General features: G+C 37.6%; 1 protein-coding gene across 7 annotated transcripts in view; it reads left to right on the top strand.

Moving 5' to 3' along the window:
- The window catches only part of ADCYAP1R1 (ADCYAP receptor type I), a 144,080-nt gene that overhangs the window by 89,907 nt on the left and 26,303 nt on the right, over positions 1-27,870 (top strand). For all 7 annotated transcript variants that reach the window (XM_030487384.1, XM_030487398.1, XM_030487376.1 and 4 more), the window contains 9 exons: positions 5,876-5,911; positions 6,560-6,601; positions 8,374-8,477; positions 9,038-9,135; positions 9,586-9,718; positions 11,907-12,060; positions 14,708-14,768; positions 19,051-19,120; positions 21,471-21,562. In XM_030487384.1, the coding sequence (XP_030343244.1) occupies positions 5,876-5,911; positions 6,560-6,601; positions 8,374-8,477; positions 9,038-9,135; positions 9,586-9,718; positions 11,907-12,060; positions 14,708-14,768; positions 19,051-19,120; positions 21,471-21,562 (790 nt within the window). The remainder of the gene's footprint in view (positions 1-5,875; positions 5,912-6,559; positions 6,602-8,373; positions 8,478-9,037; positions 9,136-9,585; positions 9,719-11,906; positions 12,061-14,707; positions 14,769-19,050; positions 19,121-21,470; positions 21,563-27,870) is intronic.

Below are 27,870 nucleotides of genomic sequence, written 5' to 3'. Positions count from 1 at the left end.
GTATTTTGTGTTGTTCTTGCACTTTGATGGATGCTCCTGTGACAGCCAGCCTCATAGGAAGGATACACATAATGCTTAGATGATGCTTAGCAGTTGCTATGGTGACCTCAGTCCACTGCTAGTTTCATAGTCTTTGATAGGAAAGAGGAAGAAAAGAAGAAAGTAAAAATTTCCCTTACATGTTATTGATCATATATGTACATCAGTCCTGTTTCAGCCAGACCTATGTACTATGGCCTTTATGGTTTCATATGGGACCTCACTGGTTCACTCCTGTGATCTCTACCCATGATTCACTGTGTCTTCTTGTCTCTGTCACGAAACCATGTGCCCTGAGATTAGTATGGGATATAGGAAGAAAGGGCTTTTTCCATCTCTGCCTTTACTGCAATGTTTTGCACAAACCACTGGGAAACAAAGAAGTTGCAGAAACTAGTTTATCGCATCCTGTGGTAGATGTCTAAAACAATTCACCCTCTGGAAGCGCCAATCTCTTTGCCCTTTATGGGAGGAGACTTAAAATACAGATAAATTTATCTTCAGGTGGGTAAATTGGGTGGGATTAATTTTCCCCATAGGATCAGTTCCTCAGATGTCCTTAGGCACCAGTTCTAACATGAGTCAGGCTTCCTAATCTTACCCTTAATTTTCCTCTGCCTCAGTTTTCTTGTTTTCTAAATACAATGAACAATACCATTTAATTTCATACTGTCTCTGTGTGAGCACTGTGTTCACAAGTCCCTCTGACAAGGCAAACAGCAATATACAGCAAATGCCAAGTAACTAACAACTTTCGATCTGTAGTTTAAAGTATTCTCTATGGAGCATGAGGCTGGAGAGACCAAAATATCTGGAAATAGTGAAGGCAAGAACTTAGCATAGGAAAAGGTGTGGTAACCTGTAAGGCCATGTGCTCTACAACCTTGCCTGGCTGCCACTTTCTACAGATCCTGTGTAATGAGATAGTAAAGACCTAGCAGCTGATTCTGGATCACTTTCCCCTCCCCAAAAAGAGCTGCAATGAAGAAACCAGGGTGATTGGATAGTGTGCATGTGGGATCCTGCATGCCCAGGTACAGGACTGGGCAGAGGGCATTAAAAGCAGTAGGCAAAGTATACAAGCAGTAGCTGTGTGGGGAGCTCAGAAAGCTCCAGAAAAGCTGCTGAGTATACTGCTGTTCCTGACTGTGGCTTTGCCAGTAGGCTGAACAGATTGCTGGTACAGAAGAGCAGCATGCAGCAGTAGGGAAGGGAGGGAAAAGGCACAGCGTGGTGGATGCTGTGGATATGGGCGTGAGAGCTTGCTGATTTATTTCATATTTATGAATTAAATGTTTAACTTCTAATCAGTGCTATATAAAACAGGAAAAAAATCGAATTCCTTCTTAATCAGCTCATTATCCACATAGCTGGACAGCATAATAACAAGTGATTGTAGAAAATGTTTTCTATAACCTCTTCCTGCCCCAGTCTCTGCCCTTTCAAAAGGGACAGAATTAACATACAGTAAAAACAGTGCAAGCTTTGGACATTCATCTCAATGTTGTCATGTCAAAATAAAATCTTTTGGAGGATTACCTGCTCCAGTCTTCCAACCCATAATACTGAGATGGGAACAACAGGAATAAGAGAAAAGGGTGGGCAAGTCGTTTCAGGATAGGATAGTTTTGGAAGCCTTTCATTTCCCCCCCTGCCACTAATAAGCGACAAATGCTGGAACAAAAGGGTTAAATGCAAGTTGTGTTCAGATAAACAAACCTATGGGAGATAAAGCAGTTGCCATGCCAGCTGACACCTGAAGCAGCCAGCACAGATTTGGCATGAAGGAGAAGAACTAAAAGGCTGCACTGAGCTCTGAAACTCGTCATACACAGGCTGTTTCTTGGCTTTAGTTTCGCGAGACCTGTTCACTTTAAATCAGAAGCAACAATTGCTTGCATCAAATTTCTCATCAGTTGGAGGACAGTGAGGAGGTAGTTATGTTTTCTGGGACTCAGCAAATGAAACCAAGCTAAAAAGTCTGATAAATATGGAAGGAAAGGGCTTGGACATCTGGGTCTCTGCCGCTAACTGTGGGAAGCCTTTGGCAACTCCTATGACTTTCCCCCCCAACACCACTTCACCTCTTTATGTAGAAAATAGAAACAAGCAATATTTTCTGTGTTTGATTTATCTGTTTTGTCTTTGGAATTGACAGTTCAACATTCAGATGGATCTTCTCTAGGGTCTCTAAGTAGTACTGCAGATAACATCTAATAAATAATGCCAGTTAAAGCACTAATGGAAGATACGCTTTACTTCCCAAAGCGTGACACTTACCTATTCAGTCTGGTCAAATAGTGAATAACACTCTCAATATAGTGGATAAGCCATCCTTTGTCAAGGATAACATTAGCTTCCACAGAAGTTTATTGTCTAATGTGAGCAATTATTAATTTAATAAATGGTGTTCTAAGTCACAGTTTAATAACTGCTATTGGGTCCATCGTTCTGTAGTTTGGGCTGTGCTGTTATTTTAACTGCATGTGAGGAGCACAGATGCCATTCATCTATGTCATGAATGTAATCCTCAAATTAAACCCCTGAAAACTGGGTTTCCAGTCAAAATGCAGATGAAAAGCATATTTTATTTATTTTCCTTTTCTGTGAGAGTAATGTGTTTCATGTAGCCTGTTGTATAATCATCTTGATGGGTTTTCTTTACCTCATTAGTCGAGTCTAATGCATGAATTTGATGTTATGTTCTAAAGGTAAGGCAATGAGAGGTCTCATGTGAAAGCCCGTGCAATGAGGTGCCCTACAATTTGGCCCATTACATCATTGACCCCAGAGTAAATCTGCTGAGGTCTCTCTAGAGTGAGAAGGGCACTCAGGTGAAAACAACCAACCAAACAAAACCCACAAACATACAGTTTTAGGGTATATGTTTGAAAAATAAGAGGGACTGCTCCATGTTTGGACTTCTGACAAGCCCAGCTCAAATGCAAGCTCAGGCCTTGTCCCTATATATTTAGAAATCTATAGTGGAGTGCAAACTCCATCGGACTCTCACATGTGTGAGCGAACATAGCCATTGGCACAGTTATCTGTCGTGTAAACATCCATATTCTGGTGCAGGATACATTAACATATGGTGTCAGAGAGTAGGGCAGCAGTAGCGTGTATGAGTTTAAAACCAGATGGTGGCTGTATGTTCCCTCATTGTGTGCTTACATATATATATATATGCATACCCACAGAAATATAATTGTGTATGTGTATATGTCATTCCAACATTCATTAGATGAACTTTGGCTTTTAGCTGTACTTCAGGGCATAATGTTCTATGTAAATCTAATTGACTTTCCAGTAGCTTAACTTATTAGTGAAAATTAGGTTGATGTATCAAGCCTAAAAGCTTGTATAGCAAAAGCTTGTGCTGGAACTTTCTTCAGCAAATTAGCAACGACTCAGATTTAGAAAAACATGATAATAAAAGGCAAGTTTCTTCCTACAGCAATCAGAAAATTAACATTGTCAAAACCATGAATCCCTTCATAATGCCCAAACACAGTTGAAGTGCAGTAATAATTTGGGTATACTAAAAAAAAAAAAAAGCCTCTTCATTTCACAAAACTACATTAATATAATGTTTTAACTGTTAATACAGATATCATGAAATTCAAAATGAACTACAATCTAATATTTTAACATCAGTATGACTAACTACCACCCACATATAGAGTGAAATAATGGTAATTTTTATTTCCTCCTTTTTAGATTACAGGAAAAAAATAGTTAAATTTAAAACATTTAGATATAAAAAAAGATATCTTGTCTGAGCCATCAGTGTCACATGCCAGGGTGCCAGGAACATCAGGCTTCAGTCTGCTTAATGTTAAGCAGGCTTAATATTAGCCTGGTTTTTCTCCAACAAGAATTCTGAAAAGTTTGCAATACCACATTTCAGGATTTAAGCCACACTGTATAACTAATACACTAAAACTGGGTTTTTATGATTCAAATCAGGGGTTTTTGAGTTTTTCTCACAGCTTCTTCTTACCCTGCTTCTGTGGGTCATTGAAAGATACAGGCTACTGAGTGAGGTGACCTCATGTAAGGAACCAGTTCCATTATGAGCTACTGATTTGGGTGGCAGCAGGCTATGAAAGACTGATAAAAGAACAGTGGCTTGCTCTTTGATCCTCTAATTGCCTAATATAACCACAGCTAAAAGTTCACACAGAGTATCCTAAACTTGATATTCTGAATTCAGATTTTAGCAACATGGTCATCTGTATCTGAGCTACATCACTGTTAATAAACCTGGGTTTTGGTAGACTCAGAAGAGAAACAGGTTTGTCCAAAATATTCTGCAGAGACATCCCTGTTATTCTGTCAAGAATCTGGAGCACAGTAATAGTGCTTCTGAAGCATCTGGTAATTTAGTCTGATGCAGCAGGTTGAACAATCTTTGCTGGAAAATGTTTGCTCCAAACACTGATGACTTCTCTTTAGAACTAGTAGACTTACCCAATATTTGTAAACATCCAAGAATTCTCACATGTAAAATCCTGAAAAGAGCTGGAGTTGGGCAGAGAAGCCATAAGACCAAGGATGTTCTTATCAAGGCTTTCAGTATTAACTCTCCAAAGTAACTGGTGGGTTGAACGTGTAGGTTTGATGTTGAATATATCAATTCAAAGACACAGTACAGCCTGCCTGAGGCTTCAGCTTAGTTTTCTAGACTCACACCATAATCTTCACATTAAATTCTCTTAGAAGATCAAAAAGATTATTTATTTTAGAGGAGAGAAATCGATGAATTTAAATATATTACATAACAAAGAATTTGAAAAAATATAAAGCATAAAATATAAAATGCATTTTATGCTGTAATGTACTGAAAAGTCTCCCTTTACTATTTTGTTTCCCTAGGTGCTCTCTTTCTCTTTTTCTGTAGGATTAAAAATCAATCTTTGTTTGGATTTTACTTTTAATAAAAACCATCTTGCACAAATTGGTGAACGGTTTTTCCAATCCCTGGTTATGATTTGACCATGTGTTCAGGGTTAAAGAAGAAGAACCCCAAGCCATGTGGTTGCTCCAGAGGATACAGAACTAAGCTAATCTAAACATTTAACCTGCTGTAGCGGTCAATGAAACGTTGGAAGCATTTTTTTTCCCCAGTCGTGGGCCACTGGCAGAGGTTTTTCAGACAGCTTTGTCAGGCTCGTCTCCGTGCACGGTGCAACAGCACCACCCGGTGGTTTAAGGCAGCTCCTCTTTATGCGTGCCCCAACACCGAGTTTGAGCCAATGCTCCGCTGAGGATTCAGGAAAAGTCTGACCAGAGGACAATTCAGGTTAACTATTTAGTAGGGTGGGTGGGAATTTGATTTGAGATAATCCCAACAATTTATTATGGAAGGACAAAAGAAAGGAAAAGGAAAATTTTTAATGCAAACCCAAAGTTTATTCATTTCCCATTATAACATTGGTATTTGTGGCATACAAATCAGCATAGATTTCAGCACAATATTTTGGAAATGTGTGGGTCTTTCTTATTTCAGAACCTTCCCTCTTGTCTAAAAAAGAAAAACCCAAACCAGCTGACAAAAAAGCTCCTTCATCTATTTTTCACATGCTTCTTAGAGTTTAATGAAACTCCATGATAACCAAAGATTTAACAATACAGTGCAATTGATTAGTTTCTGAAAAACACTTTCCAACCATAAATGTACAGTACTGATCTTGAAAAAAGGATTTAAACAAAATTTTCTTGCAGTTCTTCTCTGGGCTGTGCTACATCCATTCCTTTAATGGGAAGCAAATTATTATCAAAATCAAATTGCAAACTATTATCAAACTAAAATTAATTATTCTTCTAATTTCAGGTTGGGAAGTAGATAATCTGGGTCAGACCCATGCAGGTAAGAACCAGTTGTGCTGACTACCTCCTATGTACCTCTCTTCTCAAAGATTGTATGTAGAGCACATGATAATATCAAATTATTGAAAAGTTGTGTATAAGCCAGCATGGTAAAGAATGCCTGTAGATCATTGTAACACTCTGAAAAAAAGTGAAAGTAAAAATCTGATAAGATCCTAGAAAGTAATGTGTTTTAACCTGAAACAGAAAAATTAAACTACCTTTCTTAAAAACAATTAATTACTGCTTTTTGTAATTGATAGATGAAAATGATTTTTCATGAATTCTGTGAAAACTGACCATACTTAAATATCTATGGATTAAAAATGTAAATTTCTGAAGATACAATATTTTACTTCAGTAGTTTTACAATAAAATTGGTCCTACTTTTGTTGTATGTCTTTTTAGCTATGTGCTCGCAGTTTGCAATAGCAATTTTCTAATTTTGAGGTTCAGTTTTGATTTAAACTCACAAGTAAAACTGTGTTTACTTCCTGAAAATAGGGAATCAAATATATGCTGCCTTTGGGCCTTATGCAAACAAATTAAAATCAATTGTATTTGATTCACTGATTTCTGCAGAGACCAGTTTGGGTCCTAATAGAAAACGCAATCAAAACAATTTCATACCAAATTTCCACTTTTATAGGTGATTATGACCTGCTGGAAAGCACAGCCCAGTCTCCCTTAGGTAAGAAACAGAACCATGGAATGTTTCTCTTTTGATTTCAACTCTGTTAAAAGGGAAGCTCCAAGTTTTTGTCCTGCCATTTAGGTATTATTTTCTAAATCAGTTCTAACTATGGTGACACATTTTCTGGTACGTTACTTTTAGCAGTGTTATGAAAATTTATTCATGCACTATTAAGCATTGCAATCTAGCAAGTGTGTTGTTATAAATTATATCTACCAGTTTAACAATAATTACTAAATGGTGTTAAAGAAAGTCAACACCATGATTCAGTGGTTATTTTCCACAAAAAACTAGGGATGAATGTGCAAGAGTAATTTACTAGAATTTTTGAAGTAATGCAATGTTCTTAAATGAATGCTGTGATTAAATAGATATATTCTGCTGCATGGATGGCAAAAATTCCCTAAAAATAACGTCATTGCTAGTGTTATGAGCTACTTGACTAAACTGCTTTAAGAATGTGAAGCAGCACAGCCTTTAAAAAAAACCCAAAACCAAACAACAAAACACCTTGGAAATTTCCATCAGTTTTGGTTATGGTACAGATCAAACTACAAGAGGTGTAGCAGTTCAATAAATGGAAACTGTTCTATTGTGCTGGAGAGGAGCAAGTGCAGCCAGCAGCCCAACTCTAATTTTTCAACCAGGTCACTGAGCTCTGGCAAGAATAATGGTGCTTAAAAAGAGCACCACGAGGGCCACCCCACCTGAGGCAACCTCAGTAACAAAGTGAGTGTCAAGAGACACTTTCCTCGTCTATCCCCATCTCTTGTTTCTAGATACAGTTTTAAGTCTTTTGACTATGTCAATGTCATTTAGGAGCTAGTCCTTAAATGAGATTAGGCAAGCAATTAGGGTAAAAAGATAGAAAAAGAGAACGAGGGTTTGTTTGAGCCAGCGTTGAGCGTCTTTGCCAACACTTGTTTTAGAGTAAGTTTATAAACTGGCTTGGAACAGGGGAATGTGAGAAGCTCAGAAACAGGTTTAAAATTGTGAACTGAAGCCACACTGGACATCTGGAGATGTAAATGAACATATTGCTATGAAGACAGAGACAGGGAAGAAATCCCCACTCCATCTTTCATTTGTTTTCCTACAGACCCTTCTCACAAAGCCACTTAGATCGCAGCCTAGTCTTGAAAATAAATGAGTGGGATACATGATATTTGAAGATAGGAGAACAATCCAGCTGCCTCACCATAGGCGTATAATGGCTATTTTGGATATTCCATAGTATCCTGCCTGGCTTTCAGCAGCCACTACAAAAAATCATGTTAGTTTTGTGTATTCTTGCCAGTCCATTGAATATGCCTTATATATAGATCATTAACAGCACAAAGTGTTTATATTTGAGTACTGGACTTAAACTTTGGCCGTCTGAAGTGTAGATGTTTACATCAAATCTGTATTCTCTGAATGCCTTTCAGGTCAGTGGAGAGAAATGGACATTTAGTTGACCCCTGTTTTAGGTACCCACTTGAGAATGAGATCTTTTATGGCTTGGAGGCACTGACTATACTGGTTAAATCTTTTTTGCTCTCTGGTGACCAGTTGTAGTAGTAAACATCTGTAGGTGCCTATTATAGAACTGGGTCATTAAAAATGTCATTGAACTTTCAAGATGCCATTAAAGTCTTCTATGGATAGCCAGAGAAGTAGTACCCCCAGTAGTACTGTGGGTTTTACTTTGGTCATGTACCAAAAGGGAGGGAGGATATGTCCTGCAGTTTGCCTCAGCAATGTCACATTCCCTAATATACTTGGCGTAGGGGACATCAGCAGAAATTGCACTGAAGATGGCTGGTCTGAACCTTTTCCTCATTATTATGATGCCTGCGGCTTTGATGAAAATGAAACAGAGTCTGATAACCAGGTGGGAATTAATCTTATAATAAAAAAACAAATGAAGGGGCGGGGCGGGGGAAGAAACAGGCTGCTTTTTGTCCAGCCTATGGTCATGTTCTGATTTGATGGTGATTAGAATGAAACAATCGGGTATTCATAAGCATAAAAAAGTGAGAAGCGAGATTCTTCCTATCCCTGTATTGAATATTTTCAGACTATGAGTGTTTACTGTTGATACAGCTTTTAACTTCTAGAAGCATGGATTAGCCTCCAATTCCTCCCCTATTCACTGAAGAATCCCTTAGCCAACTACTTTTTTTTCTGAAGACACATGCTGAGTGGTCAAAGAAATGTAGACATCCTTTGCCAGCTCACTAACAAATAAGCTTCGCGGTATGCAGACCCAAGGGCATGCCAGACATAGAGCAAGGCTCTAATATGAAGTGAGATCTCAGGGGAACCAAGAGGAGAAAACAACCAGGCTGTTCAAGAAACAAATCCTGCCTATGGTTCCTCCTGCACATTGACAGGGTAAAGTTGATGTGACTGTAGATGAACTGTTTAACCATGTGGTGTTTGCCTCCCAAGGATTACTACTATCTATCTGTGAAGGCTCTGTATACAGTGGGATACAGCACTTCTCTTGTTTCCCTCACCACCGCCATGGTTATCCTGTGTCGTTTCAGGTGAGTCAGGACATAGGCCATGAGCTGTTCAGTCGCTGGAGGAAAGAAACTGGAGTTCATCTGCCCAAAACAGTGTTTAAGCTTTTATCCCAACAGATGCAGAATACAAGGGAGACAACCTAATAGAGTTGTTACCCCAGCTTGGACACACTCCAGTAGTCACATTTCAGTAGACTGTAAATGCAACCGCAGAAGCTGCATTGGACAGGCTATATTTTATGCTAACCTGCATGCTTTTACAAGACAATCTCCAAATACTCCTTTTGGTCAGGTTTAGCAGCAGTACTGTCCACACTCCTGCTTTTCAGATGTTGCTCTTCTTAGTGCCAAGGTGCTCTGGCCATGTGTGCAGATTGGCCTAGTGTGCTATTTCCATGAAAGAAAAAGATTTTCTTTTTTATTTCTTTTTCCTCCCTCTTATTTTCCTCTCCCTTGTTCTTTCTACTCTAGGAAGCTTCACTGCACTCGAAATTTTATCCACATGAACCTCTTTGTTTCATTCATCCTTCGTGCAATATCTGTATTCATTAAAGATGGTGTTCTTTATGCTGAACAGGATGGCAACCACTGTTTCATCTCAACGGTAAGTAAAACCAAAGCCAAAGCCTTTTCCTTTATTTTTTTCCAGCATGAGGTAACAAAAAATAAAGAGGCAGGCAGCAGTTTGTTGGGTATCATAAGCTGAGAAGCTATTGGGGAAAAGGTGATTAGTGGTATATTTCCCTCCTGGTTTACAGCAAAACTGTGGATTTTATTGTCTCATGATGTCATCAGCATCCAACATTCCATCCTTCAGAACAAATCTACAGGTTTTGATTTCTGACTGTACACAGGATTGCTTCTCCCTTTCAAGGATCTATATAGTAATAGGTAGGATGAGAGCAGACACAAGCCATTTCCTTCATCGGATAGTCTGTTTTTTCTCCAGAGCCTTATTTGTTCTGGATGTCAGCCAGAGTCATATGTAAATAGGGTGACCATTCAGTCATAGAAAATACCCCTGATGGTCACACTCTCAAAAAATCATTAGTATTAGCTATGTGTTTGTCTCTAAAATGTGTGGTTTCATGGAAGGCAGCCTCTTTCTCAGATGCACTTAGCTATATATTACATGTAAATTCCAATTCCTTTCACATTTAAGGCTAGTATTTGATTTGATAAGTCAGCTCATTGGGTCTAATTATGATGAAATTGCAGTGAATTCCCAAACTGAGATCTCCTTTATCCATCCAGTTATGAGCTAAATTCCCTATGAGTCATTTCCACAAGGAAAGTGCAGCTGTGTAGTTTCTTAGTCAGCCTTTTCTTTGTCATTGAAACTAGTTTTTGCTTTTAATTGTTCTCCGTGATAAAGCTTAAGCTCTGTTAGATCTGTAGTTTGTTCACACTGCTTTTCTAACAGTGGCACCTGCTTTTTTGTTTTGAAACACCTGAAGCATAAAATATGTTAAAATAAGACATCTGACATCTAATGACCAGATCTTCAGCCCTGGTACAGCTTCCATGAAGAAACTCACGATCTGGTGGTTTAAACATGGTGGTTGCAGCTTTGGCCCAGAGGATAGAGTGCAAGTGGGAAGCAATCAAAACTGTCAGCCTCCCATTGCCCCAGCCAGGATCTTCCAGTTTATACACCAATTCTGCTATGATTTATTGAAAAGTCCTACTTTTGTAGGACTAATGATTTCTCACTGGGATGCAGCACTGGAAAGGCAAGTGTGTCCTACTCTCACAGAGTCAGGGTAGAGCTCAGTTTTCATCTGAGACTTTTGTCACTGGAACATAGAAACATAGAATCATGTAGATTGGAAAAGACCTTTAAGCTCATTAAATCCAACCATTAACCTAGTACTGCCAAGTCCGTCACTAAACCATGCCCAAAGTGTCACCATGAGGCATGGTGACTCAACTACTTCCCTGGGCAGCCTGTTCCAAAGCTTGACAACCCTTTCGGTGAAGAAATTTTTCCTAATATCCAATCCAAACCTTCCCTGGCACAAATTGAGGCCATTTCCTCTTGTCCTATCACTTGTTACTTGGAAAAGAAACCAACCCCCACCTTACTACAACCTCCTTTCAGTTAATTGTAGAGAGAGGTAACATCGTCTCCCCTGAGCCTCCTTTTCTCCAGGCCAAACCACCCCAGTTCCTTCTTCTTTTTTTTTTTTTTCTTTTGTCTGCTGCTTCCCCCCACAGTAAATGGATGAAAGCTTCTGTCATTTTTTACAGTAAATCACTCTGCTTTCTTTACATTTATTCCAATACTGTCATTTTCTGTCCCTGAGTGACAACACCCTTAAATGGCAAGGAAATTCAGTTCTCATCTACACACAGGAGGGTGCATCCTTTCTGATCCCACTCTTAGGGCTTTCCACAATCATCCTGCCATTTCACATCCTTCCTTAGGTTTCTCAATACACAACTGGATTCTTTTCTTCTCTGCATTTAATCCTCGGAAGGGGGCTTAAACCTAACAATTAGCGTTCATTGACAATGTGAATCCCACCAACGCAAGATGTTCTCAAGCTGTCTGCAAACACTCATCAACCATCTCCCACTGCTAAAATTGGCTACCTGCCCTTTTAAGCTTTGCTCTCTAAATGGCACCTCACATTCTTCTCATGCTTTTTAAACTTTACTATTAAAAGTGTATAACATTAGTCCCAGCTGTGATCTTTCCCCTAAGAGATTTGGAGAGGTTGAAAGCATTTTTTGTGTCTGTTAGGTAGAAGCAACATGGAAATAACTTTGTTTTTCTTGATTCTCTGCAGGTGGAATGCAAAGCAGTGATGGTGTTCTTTCACTACTGTGTCATGTCCAACTACTTCTGGCTTTTCATTGAGGGATTGTACCTTTTCACTTTATTGGTAGAAACCTTTTTTCCAGAAAGGAGATATTTCTACTGGTACACTATTATTGGCTGGGGTATGTGACATTTCTTGTCTAAAATGTGTCTCAGTGTGCAAAACGACTCCATGAGCCACCTAATATTTCCACATGTAGTTTAAAATATACTTTTAATCTTTATATAGAAGTACCACTGCAGACCAAACCATCTTGTGCTTTTTTTGTCTGAATAGAATTGAATTGAAATCTGGAGGACACTACATCTCTTGCAGAGGTGTAGTCCACAACTGGTAATTTCCTTCTACAAGATATGATCTTGATGCCAAGTTCTTCATCTTAATCAAATCTGCAATGCTAAATCTAGTCCATTTTCTAAAACTTAATCTGTGCCTTTTTTCCAGATAATAGGTAAATTGAAAATTTATCCAAAGGGTATCCACATATGCTCATCCTACCTGGATGGGAAATTGAAGCTTGCAGTGAAGAAGAAGAAGAAACGAGATTTGTTTCAGAAAGGCCAGCTGCATGATGATAACCAGTGTAATTACTTTTCATTCTGAACTTCTGCAAATAAATTGATTCCTGCAACATGTTAAGTCTAACAGTTCTTTGCTGACATTTCTGTGCAGAAGTCAGATGATGAATGTAGAATACATTCATTTTAAATGTAACCTAAGAAGGTTACACTCATTTTTTATACTTAAACAAACATACTTCTGAAATAATCTGGAAATAATCCTGTATATTTATGTGTAAGGTCTACACACAAACCACATGCCTTAAACTTCCAGACTCTGGATGCAAGTTATGTAGGGAAAAGCAGCCTCTCAGCTCAGAGCTGATGGGGAAGGATTTGTATGGGAGCAGCAATAAGCAAGAGCTCAGAATTTTGCAGCATCTGGGCGTTTATTTGTTTCTTAAAATGTGCTGAGCACATCTGTGTCCTCATTTGATTAATGAGAACTACATATGGCTGTGTTGATCCAGACAATTTTTTCCTTTTAAATATGCAATATGCTTGTAAGTTCTCAGGATAGACTGCTGTCTTCCTGAGATCTCTCCTCATGCCTGCTCCTTACTGAGGGCAGAAGCACAGTCAGCAAGAATAGCTCTCTACTCAGCCTTGGGGCTTCCTGTTTTCTAAGGAAACTCAGAAGCAGAGAAGAAGGTGATGAAGATATATATACATATTTTGATGTAAAGAAAATTAATGTGAGTGTATGTATGTTTATATAGCAAATGGTTTAAAACTCCAAACTGACCTAAAATGTGCTTTTTGAACTATATTTTTATGACACATTTAATCTAGCTCTGCCTTCTTCCCATCTTTCAGACTTTCAACATTATTCATACCATTAAAAAATATATAGTGTAAATCAATACAAACTAGATAGCACGAGACCCGTGTTTGATTTTTAAACACTATTTTTATTGTTGTGCATCTGTTAAGTGCACAAAGATCTCAATGTTTTCTAGGCAGTCTCATGAGAAAAGCATACTTCAATTTAAATTGAATATGCTTGATTTCTTCTTCCCAAAGCCTGTCATTTTTTTTCTTTCTGTCATTTTCCTTTCAGATATTTCTCTGTGTGCTTTTTTAAAGGAGGAGGGTTTTATCAGTCACATAGGTCTAACAGGGATATTTTTATTTCTGATAGTGGGAATATGAGATTTGATAGAGACTCATTTAAGTGAATTCAGTTGAATGACTAATTAATATGACATGGAATAGATCAACACAGCCTTGCAAAACATATGAAACATAATTGTTCCTGTCAACTTACGACAGTCTTGTTCACTGCTGCAAGTTGGGGTTTTCAAGGTCTTAGTTTTGTTTGCTTTTTAGCACTTTATCTTTACAGTGGTGCCTGAATACATGTAGGCAGCTTCCTAGCCAAAGATTTTTTTTCCATAAAATGTAGGTTCAACTTACCCTGAGCTGTCTTTCAAGACTGCATTATTTTATAAAAATATTCCCACTGGAAACCACACTTCTAGTGTTTTAGGAAGGAAAATAAGTCCAGATTTCTCAGTGGATTCTTACTGGTTTGAGTTAATTTGTATTTTACATGCATCTTTTAAAGAGTAAAGAAATGTCTGAAGTAGAAATTAAATTTTTGCTTCCAGTATTCTCTTTTGGGTGTTTGTTTTGCCCTTTTTTCCCTGAAAAAGAAAAATAAATATTCCTGTGAGGAAAGGAAAACTATCCTCTACTGATTTGTTTTGGTTGAATAAGCAAAGCAAAATCATTTATTTACACAACACCAAAGAAAATGCAATATATGCAAAGTATTTACAACAGAACCACTTAAGAATACAAAGAATACAATAATGCCATTACAGCTTAACATCTGCCACTCTGCGATTATTGAATAATTACAGTAACTCTTGACACAGAAGCTGATGTCACTGCTTTTATTTTGTACAGACTATGTTTTACTGTTCATTCAACAAGATGCAGTAAATCAACTTTGAGCAATAATGACCTGAAACAACATAATCCTTTCCTGTTCTCAGTTTTGCTTCTGCAATCCCACCAAGACCAACCTGTCCTTTAACTGAGACAGATGTTTCTAGAGCTCTGAATTAATGTAATGAATTGCATTTTTTCATGTACTAGTGCTATTAGAAATAAAACATCAGTGGAGAGGTTGCAAAAAGTGCTCTTTGCTGAATACTAAATGTACCTAGACTGCTAATGATATCACCATCTTATCTTCTGCAGGTACCCCAACGATTTGTGTCACTGTCTGGGCAGTGCTGAGGCTTCACTTTGATGATACTGGGTAGGTATGGCTGAGTGGGAAATCATTTCACGTGCATTCAGCATGATGGCAAGGATGAAACAGAAATCAGTCATTTAGTGGTCAGAGGACATGGCTAATTTCTTCTTCCACTTCTGACACTGGTTTGTGTATGCAAATAGTTTAGGTCCAGTGTTCAACCAAGAGTACTTACTTTCCTGTTCATCTGCATAAATAACCATGGTTTGATATTTATACTCCTATTGCACTGGTGAATTCATAGAAAATATAGGCATCTACCCTGTAGACATGCAGCTGACCCAGTGGTCCTCCATTCCCTGCCCAGTTAGATTAGTGGAGTCCAGGATATGGTTTATCTCAAGAGAGATGTCAGGTGAATCACACTTCTGCTTGTCTGCTCCTTTCCAACTTTTTATGTAGGAAGATGATGAGCTTAGCTATAGAAATCATTGCAAATGTCTTTGATGATATGAGTGAAATCTGCACAAGCTGTTGCTGAACTTTGATTTACAAGGGCAATTAGGAGTTTAGCTTTTTCTTGAGCAGTTTTTTCAACAAACCTAGTGAGGGACATGAGTATGGGTGAGACAGAAATCTGCAACCTGTCTTCTTGTGTGGAAAAAAAGAAAAAAAAAAAAGAGGAAATGGAATAATTTCAGAAAGAATTCAAGAGGTGGATTTCACCCAAATGATCTCTTTTGGTAAGGAAGAATCCTGCAAATATCCTGTATTGTTTTTTAAAGGATGAGAAGGAAAAGCTGCTCCCAGAGATGGTCCTGCACATCCCAGTAGTCAATAGATTGGTCTGATAGAGTAGCACACATAGCTGGTAAGAATGGACATGTATGTAACACTGAAAACACCAGCTTAACAATGTTTTTTCATGACAGCTATGTTTGAACTTGGTGAAATGTTAGAAAAATGCTGGGAATAAGGGAGACAAGAAAATTTTGAAAATCTAGCAGTGGTTCATTCTTGATCTGAATGAAAGGCGTCTTTATGTTCCAAGTCCAATTTCTGAGAGACTTAGGCTTATGTTTAAATTCCACCTTATGATAGAGATACCTGGATCCAGAATTTGCAAAGACTCACTGTTCTGTCAGGTTTTCTTCATTCTCGTTCTTTCATGCTCTTTTTGGAAAGCACATAAAGCCCTTCCTCCACTGGGGTTGCCAGTGCTTTGACGCAATGTTCTATTTTGACATTAATACAAACTAAATCATTTATTTCCATGCAAAACAAGCCAGAATCCCCTGCTGTGTCATTATTATGATTACAACACTGGGCGTAAGTGTATTAATTTCTCTTAGAAATCCAAACAGTCCTTGCGTTTGAGAGTAGAGGGAATGTCTTGCAGAAGGAAAAACAAGGAAAAACAAGGAAAACAAAACAAAACAAACAAACAGAAACACCCCCCTTTCTCTTAGTTAGAGAAGCTGTTTAGCATTCAACACATTTAGACAGATTCTAGCTGAGAGTCTCAGTGGTTACTTTTTAAAAATCAGCAAGCATTGTTCTGGGGGAGGGGGAGAAGCCAGCATAAGCCTAAAAACATTGCAGAAATTACTGAACTGGGAAACCACAGTCGCAAAGGCATGGACTAAAATACAGACTCTGTGTCTGAGTCTCCTCCTGCTTGCTCCTTATAAATCTGGCAGAGCTCCCTTGACTTCAGCTCCTGATTCATATTACTGAAGGGACAGGTTTGTGCAGATAAATGCAACTGTCAGTTTATTCAGAGCTGTGCTACTGAGTTAGATGGAGTTATTCCAGATGTACACGAGAGATGTAACAGAGATTAGACCCTGGCCTTTTCAAATGGAAATCACATCCCTCCCCCTGCCCACTGACTCTCTTCCCTTCATCCATCCTGAAAAAGAGTCCTGTGTGTCTGACCTTCACTGTAGCAGTGCATTTGAAAGAAATCAGGGAGCCTGCTTACATAGTACAGCTTGTTAGCTGATACTACAGACTGTGTGTTTTGGGTTTTTTTCCTTCTGGTCATGTTCATCTGAGGAGAAGATGTCATTTCTTCCACCACATTCATCCTATAGATGTCACAGGAGCTGGACCAAAGAAGTCCTTGAAAAAACCTTTGTGTGAGCTTGTTCTGATTTGTTGTTGACATCTACAAGGTAGACATTGGAAATTGAGCTTGCTGGGGACACATCCTGTAAAAGGAGAGGAATAAGTCTAAGAACAACAGGGATTTGCAGGCAATAATGTATCGCCACAGGGTGCAAATTTAATATACATCAGTGTGGAAAAAACAACCTCCAAGTGTCTCTTTGTCCCAGCCAGAGCCTGAGATAATTGGCTGGGCTGTAGATGTCTTCAATATAGATGACTGGAACTAGAGGAAGTAATTCTCATTTCTCATTTCTACATAGACAAATTGCCATACATCAGTGCTTATTTGTACATCTAGATTAATGTTAGAATTTGCTCAGATTCTTCCAGTATTGGTCAACTCACTAAAGACTTCCAGGGTAGATTTAATGTGTATCTTATAGAGGTTGAGGTCTGCAAATAGTGGGTAATTTTCAGAAGAAGACGCCTAATTTATAAATGCATGCAAAGAATTTAAAAGATAATTGGTGATTTTAGGTGCTTTTGGGGCATACAATTGTTGATAACTGAAAAGATCCTGATTTACAGACTCTGTGTGAGAAGGAGTTCCCTCTGAACATTTATCCCCTTTCAACTATTTTAAGTTGGGCATCTAAAGTGAGGTAACTCAGAAATATTACTTTTCATTTGAAAATCTCAGCCATCAGCCGCATAGATTTTGGGGGATTTTAAGTTTCTAGGCTTTGTTGACAGAAGCAAAAATATGTAATTCTGTGCAAATTTGACACCCTCTCTTTAAATTTTCTCTCTTCTCACCAGCTGTACCACACATATTCTTATTGTTGGTTTTATGGGAATCCAGTAAAATATTTTTCAACTGAAATATAATAAATACTATTCAACTGAAAATATAAGTTCAACTGAAATTTCTAAACCAGACATGACTCGGCTGTTTGGGATTTCTCTCACAACATACCTTGATGATGGAATTTTAGCTCTGCCTCCTCACATTTATACATGTATACAGATTTCACTTGCCCCCCAGATGCTACCAGACTACCATTTAAATGACACAGAAGTTGCATTAAGATCTTGTAAGATCAACAGTGTTCTATTCCTGTACACTCTTTCAAATTGTTTCTTGGCATCTAATAAATACATGATGACAACCACTACTGGGACTTTTGGCTGTTGTCCCAGTGGGAGAGAAACCCCCCCAAAAAGTAGACATTTTTCTGTGATTTTATGTTTTCAAGAGGAAAGTATGGAGGGAAAAAAGCAGAGACAAATAAAAGAAATTTTAACTGACAATCAAATTGTTAGTGACTTAAAATAGTGTAGCAGGAGTGGTATGGTGTGACAGGGGAAATAAAATTTTTTTCATTGTTATTGTTTTTCTAGTTTTAAAAATACATGCTAATGTTAAAATACATTACATATATGGATCCTGTAATTAGCTTTCCCTACAAATGAACATCCAAATTTACCTTTATGGAATAAACTTCTGCAGAATACTTTGGTGGATCCAGAGCAAGATTTTAAATGCTGAGGTAGAAATGCTGTTTTATTCACGATCATTCAGTCTCACCAGCTTAAAAAAGGATCTCACCCCAACTGTTGCCCAGGACTTGAAACTTCTCAGATGAATCCTCGCTCCTTGGTAGGACTTGGAGCCCTGCGGCTGGAAATTCATTCCTATATGTGGATACAACCAGTCTCTAGTCCATCCTGATATACTAGATATGTGTAAGAATCCTCATGCCAGGGTCAGGAATTAAAATTTATATCTGTTAACCCTGGAAAAGTATCTGATACATGAGACTTTGGAATAACCATCTCTTACCCTTTGAGGTGTCCCTGTCTTTTTTTCCCTTCCTCAGAGATGTTAGCTTAAAGGGACAATTTCACAGTTGTACTGTAGACAGAGAAACACACATAAAGGCATTTTCCAAAATGTCTAAACTGTTTAGTAAGAGGTACCATTTAAATTGCCCCAAAAAAATACTTATTTTGCTTTCAGATAAGCTGGGTAAAGGCTATAAAAGAAAGCTATAACAGGGACAGACTAAAGAACTGCCACCTTTGAACTCAAATAAAATAATTTAGCTACAAGACTAATCTCCCACTCTCTGACCCCTTAAAATTTGTTGTAAGTTTATTAACATCCTTGTTATATCTTTATCTTTCTATCTCCTTCTGTTTCCCCACCCCATTCTTTCATTAACTGCTGCAGCTGCTGGGACATGAATGACAACACTGCCTTGTGGTGGGTGATCAAGGGTCCTGTGGTTGGATCGATCATGGTAAGTAACACTTGGAGGAGGCACTTCATGAACACTTCTGAGGATAAATAACCAATGTGAATAGCTTCAAATGGCTTTACAAACTATGCTTCATCAGCTGTGCCGGACTACTGGACAGCTTGTCTAAATGTCCACCACTTGCCATCCATAATTCCATTGTTATAAAGAAGGTTTAGTACAACTTTAGCACTGCCTGCAAACAAAGACCATGTAGAAAAAGAGTTATTCTGTTGCTTAAACATAGATACCAAATGCCTTAAATAAGACCCTACAACATATGGAGCATTTGTCTGGGGCTGGTAAATATGTCATAGGATGTATGGGAATCCTGTGCCATTTGGGGTGGCAACTGAAGGCTAAGTGGGACAATACAGGACATCTAAAACAATACTAGATGCCAGTGACTAGGAAACTGAACTATGTCCGTTGAATGGAATTCATTTCACAGCTACATTTATTTATCTAATATTAGCTTTATAATAGTATGGTGGACATAGTGCAAGATTCTCAGTTGTCAACAAGGTATCTAAGAGCTCTGTAGTTGATGGAGGTCTTGGATTTTACTCAAATGATGCTAGATATGTGTATGGATGACTGAGAGGTTCAAAAGTGCCTGCTTGGGCTCCAGATGCTGCCCCAAAATAATATGGGAATTTTAAAATGGTGAGGGGCTTCTCCAGTAAAGAAATGTAATTTAGCCACTAGACAATATGGTTAGTGGCACCTGAAAAGCTGCTTTGCTTACCACATATAGGTGTCTAAATCTGGGCATGCCAAGTTGCTTTCCATACTCCAGTGACAACACTGGCCAGGTATTCATTGACTTTTGTTGGAATTTAGACATCCAGCTCACAGGCAACTACCTACATGTAGGTGTCATTCATCAGGTTTGGCTCTTCTCCTTTTAAGTATTTGCACAGCCTTCTAAAGTACAGTAACCTTCAGACACATTAAAGATAATTCAGCTAATTATACTGAAGGGTATCAAAATGGAGAGGGTCCAGTTGTGTGGGGTTTTTGTGATATTGATGTATGTGAATCAGCATGCTTTGCAGACATTTTCTGTGAAGGATCACGTTCTGCCTTTGGGGTATCAGTTATACCTGGTTTCTATTGAAAGCATTAAAGATTCAAGCAACAAGTAAGGGATGACTGCGATTCTCCATTCATTTGTAGTCCTCAGATCAGATAGAAAATTCTTCTGAAAGAGGTGCTCACAATTATTTTACAGGAGTAAAATATTGCATAAGGGACCAACTTAAATTTCCCACTGTTTTCTTCTGCTGTTAAAAAGATATGAAGTTGGTCACAGCCAAATCTGAAGCCAAAGCGTCGAAATAAAACAATTTTATTATTAGAATTATAGAATCATAGAATAGTTAGGGTTGGAAAGGACTTTAAGATCATCTAGTTCCAATCCCCCTGCCATGGGCAGGGACACCTCGCACTAAACCATGTCGCCCAAGGCTCTGTCCAACCTGGCCTTGAACACTGCCAGGGACGGAACATTCACAACTTCCTTGGGCAACCCATTCCAGTGCCTCACCACCATCACTGTGAAGAACTTCTTCCTTATGTCTAATCTAAACTTCCCCTGTTGAAGTTTGAACCCGTCACCCCTTGTCCTACCACTACAGTCCCTAATGAAGAGTCCTTCTCCAGCATCCTTATAGGCCCCCTTCAGATACTGGAAGGCTGCTATGAGGTCTCCATGCAGCCTTCTCTTCTCCAGGCTGAAAATCTCCACATTTTTAAAACTATATCTGTAATTACATGATTCCGTGAAAGAGAAGATGCCCAGGATGCCACTAAATTACAAGACATGAAGAGGAACATTTACATCCATGCCTTCCAGCCCCCAGCTCCACTCCCAAAAACATTAGAGGACATCTTGGCCCAGATTCAGCCAAGCAAAGGGAAAGTGACACAATCTGGGACTTTCAGGAAAAAGGAGACGCTAAATTGTGACTAACAGATACTGCTAAACTGAGAAGTGCCTTAGTTCAGAGGATGAAAGTTAAAGATGATTTTACTGTTGAGATTTTTACTATATGGTTTTGATATGCAGGGATCTTTCCTTTTATTCTTTGCACTGATTGATAATGAGAAATGTTGAAACCTTTTTGTTTATGATTGTCTAATCTGGTGCTTGGGACTGAAGAAATTCTGCAAGCTGCTGCAAAGGGCAATATGACCCTTGTAAATTTATGCCATTACTCCTGACTTTATAAAACTTCTAGGCTGCAGTTTGGATAAGGCAATGGAGCCAGCAAGTCACTGGGAATGTCTTGTTCTCATTCTTGAAAAGAAGTATATAATTGTCATCATTTTTTCTTTTCTTTTTCCCTAGATAAACTTTGTGCTTTTTGTTGGCATAATTGTGATACTTGTGCAGAAACTCCAGTCACCTGATATTGGGGGCAATGAATCCAGCATTTACTTGTAAGTACAAATAAAGCAGTAATCAATTTAGTTTTCTAATATACACATAGGAAAAAAGACAAAGTCAAAAAGACACCTTAGCTGAATTAATTTGTTTTTCAAAATGAGTTACAGGATCTATTAAATTGCTTTGGTTGATTTTTACTTTTTTTTAATCCACTAAAGTGGCATTTTAATGCCAGCTTTAACCTTCCTTTAAAAAGCCTAGAAAAGAAACGTAAATACAAGATTAAAAAAAAAACCAAAACCAAAACACAAAATCAAAACTTTACAGGTCAGTTATCTGGAAGTTAACATACTGATCAGGTATAAATATTATTATACTCATGGGACAGTCTGCTGAGCTTCATACATTCCAGGGATGTGGTCCAAAGTTCATTGAAAGCTATGAGATTTGGCAGAAAGATTTCATTAACTTAGTACTGAATTCTAATTTAGGAAGATGTCCTAAAATTGCTTGTGCTCATTCATGTTCCTTGTAACCATGAGTGCATTCCACTTAAGCTAAACAATTACCCTCCATAACTAGAATTGCTTAAAAATGCACAACAAATCCTAAAAAATTCCTTTACGAGTTTTAAAACTTTGTGATTTATACTTTTTTAAAGCCAACATCTTTTTTTTTTTTTTAGTTTCCACCTCATTAGAGGACAGAGGTTAGCCACTTGAGATGGTCATCATCCCCAGTTTGAGAGCATGCGGTCATTCTCCATACAAAAATTATATAATTCTTTTGAACAATTAGGATGTATGGCAGCACATTTTTCTTGGCTTTTCAGCCTAAACACCATGAACATCTGCTTTGTTATTTTTTGTGAACTCTAGTGTTTTCTAGCACTCACAAACGTAGGTATGGATATTTGATTTAGGACTGGATTCCTGGTGAAAAAAAAGGCAAGTCATATAAACCTGAAATGAAAATAAAAGATGTCAGGGTAAAGTAGAAGATGCTTATTTTGTAGTACTTTCTAAAAAAACTATCCAGTGATCAGCTTTACCCTCAGTAATGACACTCATAGTATAATGACATCATCCATCCAAATGACAGTTTTCAGGGGAAAATATGTCCTCCAGCTGCCTATTTTTCTGCCCTTCTTTCCTATTGTCTTGTTTATATTTACACAAAATGATAATATTTTATGCATCACTTTTTCTTGTCTGTAGTCAGACATTCACTTACTGAAGTACTGCCCTTGAAGCTTGCTCAAAACTCTGTTTCCACAGACAAAAATAGTGCTTTAAATTCATTCTGCAGGCACATATATCTTGGAATTAAATCTCAGAGGAAAGTGTAGTGAATAGGTTAATTGTATGCATGGTTTGCCTAGGGCTTGCATGAAGATTTCCCATGTATGTGCTGCTGGGAAGTCATGCACTGAATATTAGATTGTAATTAATACCAAAGATGTGCAGAGCTTTTTCTGATTACAACCTGCTAAGTGCATGTTTGGTGTCTGCTGCACATCTTTCACATATGAAGCAAAGCATGCCATAGACTTCAGTGATTTTACTAAATTATAAAACATCCTTGTCATTTTTGATCAATATGGTGACTGGGTTTTACTGATATTTTTCCTATGTGTATAGTTAGCCACCAAAACCAAGAGAAAACATCATATTTTTTTGTTTCGTTTGCTGCCATTATTTTTCATATTTTTTTGCAACTTTATAAATGGGTGTATATAAATCAATCTTGCATATATGTATGTGTTATGGAGTGTTGTTTATCCAAACAGATTCAACAACTGAAAAGTCATGCTGAAATGATAAAAAGAAATGAAATTAATAAATCTGCAGATAGACACCAGACATACATGCTTACTATTTGTACACATGTATCCTGTAAAAGGAGAGCTGCTGTAACGAAGGAAAAAGATAGATCACAGTGTGGTTACGTCACCATATTGAAATCTCTGTGGCATTTAGATTGTGGTCCATATTAAGCATTTTCCATGTCCTATTTTGCTGTTTCAAACTATGAAACGTCATTCCATTAGACCAAATTCTCCATCCAGATTTTTATTCCACAACATATATAATTACTTTGTATTTAGTTCATGAGACAGAGCAGTTGTGGTTGAGAAAGAATGTTCAGACGATTTCTGAAGGTAATATCATATGGTATCTGCAGCAGTGATTGAGATTTATTCTAGTATCAGCCTTCCACTTTTTGGAATAATCCTTTAGCCAGGACCTCCTTCATCAAAAAAGAAAATAAAAGACCCCACAACTTGTTATTGACTTTGAGTAGGATTTATTTTCTTATATGTATGGTATGTGTTTTCATTCAGGTCCTTTTAATGTTTTGGTTTTGCGGTTTTGTTTTTTTTTTTTGTTTGATTTTTTGTTTGTTTGTTTGTTGTTTTTGTTGTTGTTGTTAGGAAAATCTACCTCCAGTTTTATTTTGTAGACATTATGGTCATGGTTCTGCAAATCACTTAAACCTGTATTTGACTTTAAAAGCCTTGGGATGTGCTTAAATTCAAAGATTAATTATATATTGCTACTACTGCACATTCATTATTAAAAATTCCCACTACTGAAGTTAGCTGTGAGCTATGACATGAGCACAACAAGAAGAGTGCACTACTGGGGAACTAATGCTTAATTAATATACTGTAGCCACTAGAGAATGTAAGACTTGCTTTAAAAAAATAAAAAATAAATTGTATAATTTGCAGCACAATAATGAGTGCTTTACTCCCATAAAAAATCTGACTTTCTCTCTAAATAACTTGAGGATCATTATATGCAATAGCCTTTGCCTTTAGGCTGACAAAAACTTGGAAACATGTAGCTATTTCCTAACAATTTTCTGTGGCATTCAAATGCTTTAGTGATTATAAACTTCAATTTTATCAACTTGTGTGTTCAGTCATTCATTACCAGTCTCATGCCGAACAGATATTTCTTCACACATTTAGCTCCTCTTCAAAGCTGCCTGCATGCTACTCATCCCATTTCAGACTGAACGGCTCACAACATGTCAGATTCTAAGAGAACAATAATTCCATCTTTCTTTTACTGATGTTTTTGATAGAAACTCTTCCATATGGCTGAAATGAATGGGGGCTAGATTCACCAAAAGTATTATTAATGAGGTAGGAATTAAAAAGGCAGTGGAAGCCACTCTTTTAAAGGTGCATTTTAATTCTATAATTCTTTCGGTTTTCTTTCCTGAGAACCTAAAGCAACTTTCATACTTCCTCCTAATAGTCATCATAATGATTATTTGCTTCATAGTGTTAGAAGTAAACTGCCAAAGGCATAAAAAAGACATATTTTGTTTCTTGAACCATGTTCTGGTTTCAGTTAATCTTTTGTCAGTCCTGAATAATTCCACCAAATTAAGCATCAGACCAAAGCAAGATTAGTAATGCAAATGCAATAAATTTTTTTCTGAGTGAGAAGTTCTGAGATCCTCAGGTGCTGGGGAAGCATAAAGAGATATTGATTGCATTCCTAGTGTAATTAAGACAACTATCTTCACAGTTCAGACAGGTTTCTCACCCCACCTGGTGAATGAATTGCATAAACAACTGTAATGTGCCATGATTATACACATGACATACTTAATCCTAGAGTACAAATGACAATATCTTGTATTTGTACCTGTATATTCCATCCAGTTAGATTTTACTGAACATGCTTCCGGACAGAAAGTACTGCCTGATTTTTAGCAATCTTCAATTGCACAGTATGTAAACATTTTGAAGAAGTAGTAGGTTATTTAGGGACACTGTGACACCATATGCTGAGGGCCAAGTTAGCACCACATCAGAAGTCCATGAATCCAATGTACGCTCATAGTTCTGGCAACTGGAAACAACATTTACAAACCTACTCTAGCTGGTTCAGCACACAGTGTGCCACATCAGGCCCACGTTATTTGCATGGATTTTCATACATCAGTTCTGTCTCTGGAATTTTAGGAAACATAATAAACTGATCTGGCAAGGCTTCGTTGTTTTTCCCGTGAGAAATCCAGCCAATAGTGTGTAACGCGCTATGTCAGAATCTGCTTTCAGGCATCCTGGTTTTGGTCAATTTGTTGTAGAGATAGTACATTCACGTCTCCAAAAAAGCCACATTCCTATAGAAATGCCTACACAAAGCTTATATTCATGCTGTTATTTTCATGAGCTTTGTTGCATTGCTGAAAGATTCATTATGGACAGAAGATCATCTAACAGTATCACTGCCATAAACCACTACAGTATTTCAGTAGGTATGCATGATGTAGATGCATGCTGAAGTAACTCTTAAGATTAAAAGGGCCCACACATTTCCATCAAGTCTTTGCTTATTCACTCATTTTCAAGGATCAAGCATGTTTAACAGATTTTTTTTTTTTTTAATTATTATTTCCAGTTTATCGTTAGTGTAATTTTGGTGGGGGAAGCTTGTTTCTGCTTTTGCTTTAACAGATTCTTCATAAATTTTGTATCACACGTTGAAAACTCAATGAAAAGAAAATAAACCCCACATATATCTAGCTAATTCAGGTCTACGTCATTCCTCCAATCAGCATCTTGCTGGAAAGAAAGGAGAAACATGGCATATATCATAGGTAGGTATGATTTTACATACAGTGCAACCTGGAGGCTTAGGGCAGGAAAAACAATGTTGTAACACAAATGTTTTGGTAAACAACACTCCTCTACAGTTCACCTACAAAGTCACTGGACACACAGTGATTCATTCTGCTACCGCTTTGTCCTGCTGCAAGTGCTCAGACTACCAGCATTAATTATTATTGACAGGGTCTTTATGCCAAAAGTCTCATTTCTGACAAGAAAATGGCTGATGTTTGACGAACAGTATATTCTTTAGTATCGCACTTTAATTTCTTAACCCCAGGTAATATCAGTTGAGTACTGGAATGCCCAGTATTCCACCAATGAAAGGAACTCATGTCTCTGGGCTAATCCATACAATGAAAAACACAGATGATCGTTTGGTGTCAGTGCATGATCAGCAAGGACTTACTTCTCATATCTAAGAAACGATAGCAGAGTACACGATTGCTACTTTGATTGACACTAATTCTTGATGGATTTATTTAATGTTTGAATTCACAACTACTACATTTTTTCTTTATGTTTCCCAAGACAAATTATTATTTTAGATGTTGGTTTGAGGAATTTTTGGCTTCTGTTTCGGATTTTTTGGGGGGGAGATTGATATAAATTTGTACTAAATCTTTTCAGTTAGGGGTTGGAAAAAAAAAGAAAGAGTGTACTTGTTAGGAATGTAAGATCATGTAGGCTATGTACGATAAACAGCAAGAATATAGTTACACAGGGATTTACTTATTTTCAGAAAAGGTAATTGGAAAACCTTTGATTGTCTATCTGTAGATTTGCTGTGGTCTCAAATACTGTAAAATCAAACAGCACAAAATAATTAACACAAATGTTATAAATGGGTTTATAATGTTCCTGTGAGCTGTTATTCTTGTTGAACAGCTGAGGGTATGATGCACAAAGGGGGGTTGCTCAAATTCTGCCCCCCAGTGCCGGTAGCAAGTAGAGAAACATGAACATACATCTTTGGCTGTTGAATCTAGCTTCATAACCTAAACACTGTCCTTTCATCCAGTATGCGTCTTTTACATTCTTACAGTGATAATGACATCAGACCTAAAACTATGTCCACTTCAAAAGTGGCTTTGTTATTTTCTGGGCCACTTCTTAGAAGGATATTCCAGAAGAGAAAATCAGTACTTTTAGAGGAAATTCCATCCATTTCCAATGATGTACAAGTGCTTTACTGGAGCTTTGACAGGGTGTGGTTTTGATTACCAACTTATTTCTTGTGGTCACAAGATCATCTGTGATGAATGCAATGTGAAAAGTGCTCTGCTTCTGTTATTTCAAAATTATTAGGAGATGATTAGAGTGTAAGTAAGTCCATCGTGCCTTTTCGCGCACAGGTGATGTGTGTATGATGGAGGCTGACTCCTGTTGTTTTCTATTTGAAGTAGTAATGAAAAATAGGATGATTTTGTCTTTAAATAGTATTTGTGCACTTTGCTGTAAAGTATTTTTATTGGCAGTTTTATAGCTTCAGTGGATATATGGACAGAGGAAAAGATACAACACTGATTTATGTATGATTTATGATCTAGCTGACTTTTTTTGAAAGCTGCCTAAGTTTCATGCTCAACAATTCTCCAATGGTGACTTAAAAATTCCACTGGACTCCATGCTCTGTGGCAGCTTTAGGAAACAATGATGTTCTTTGTCCACAGATTGTGTCCTAAACACAGGTTTTTTTCGCTATTTGTTACAAGAGCAAGCCCCAAA

This window comes from Strigops habroptila, chromosome 1, assembly GCF_004027225.2.
Source record: "Strigops habroptila isolate Jane chromosome 1, bStrHab1.2.pri, whole genome shotgun sequence".
In the NCBI taxonomy this organism is placed as follows: domain Eukaryota; kingdom Metazoa; phylum Chordata; class Aves; order Psittaciformes; family Psittacidae; genus Strigops; species Strigops habroptila.
Note: the sequence above shows the minus strand (reverse complement) of the source record. Positions and strands in the feature narration are given on the sequence as shown.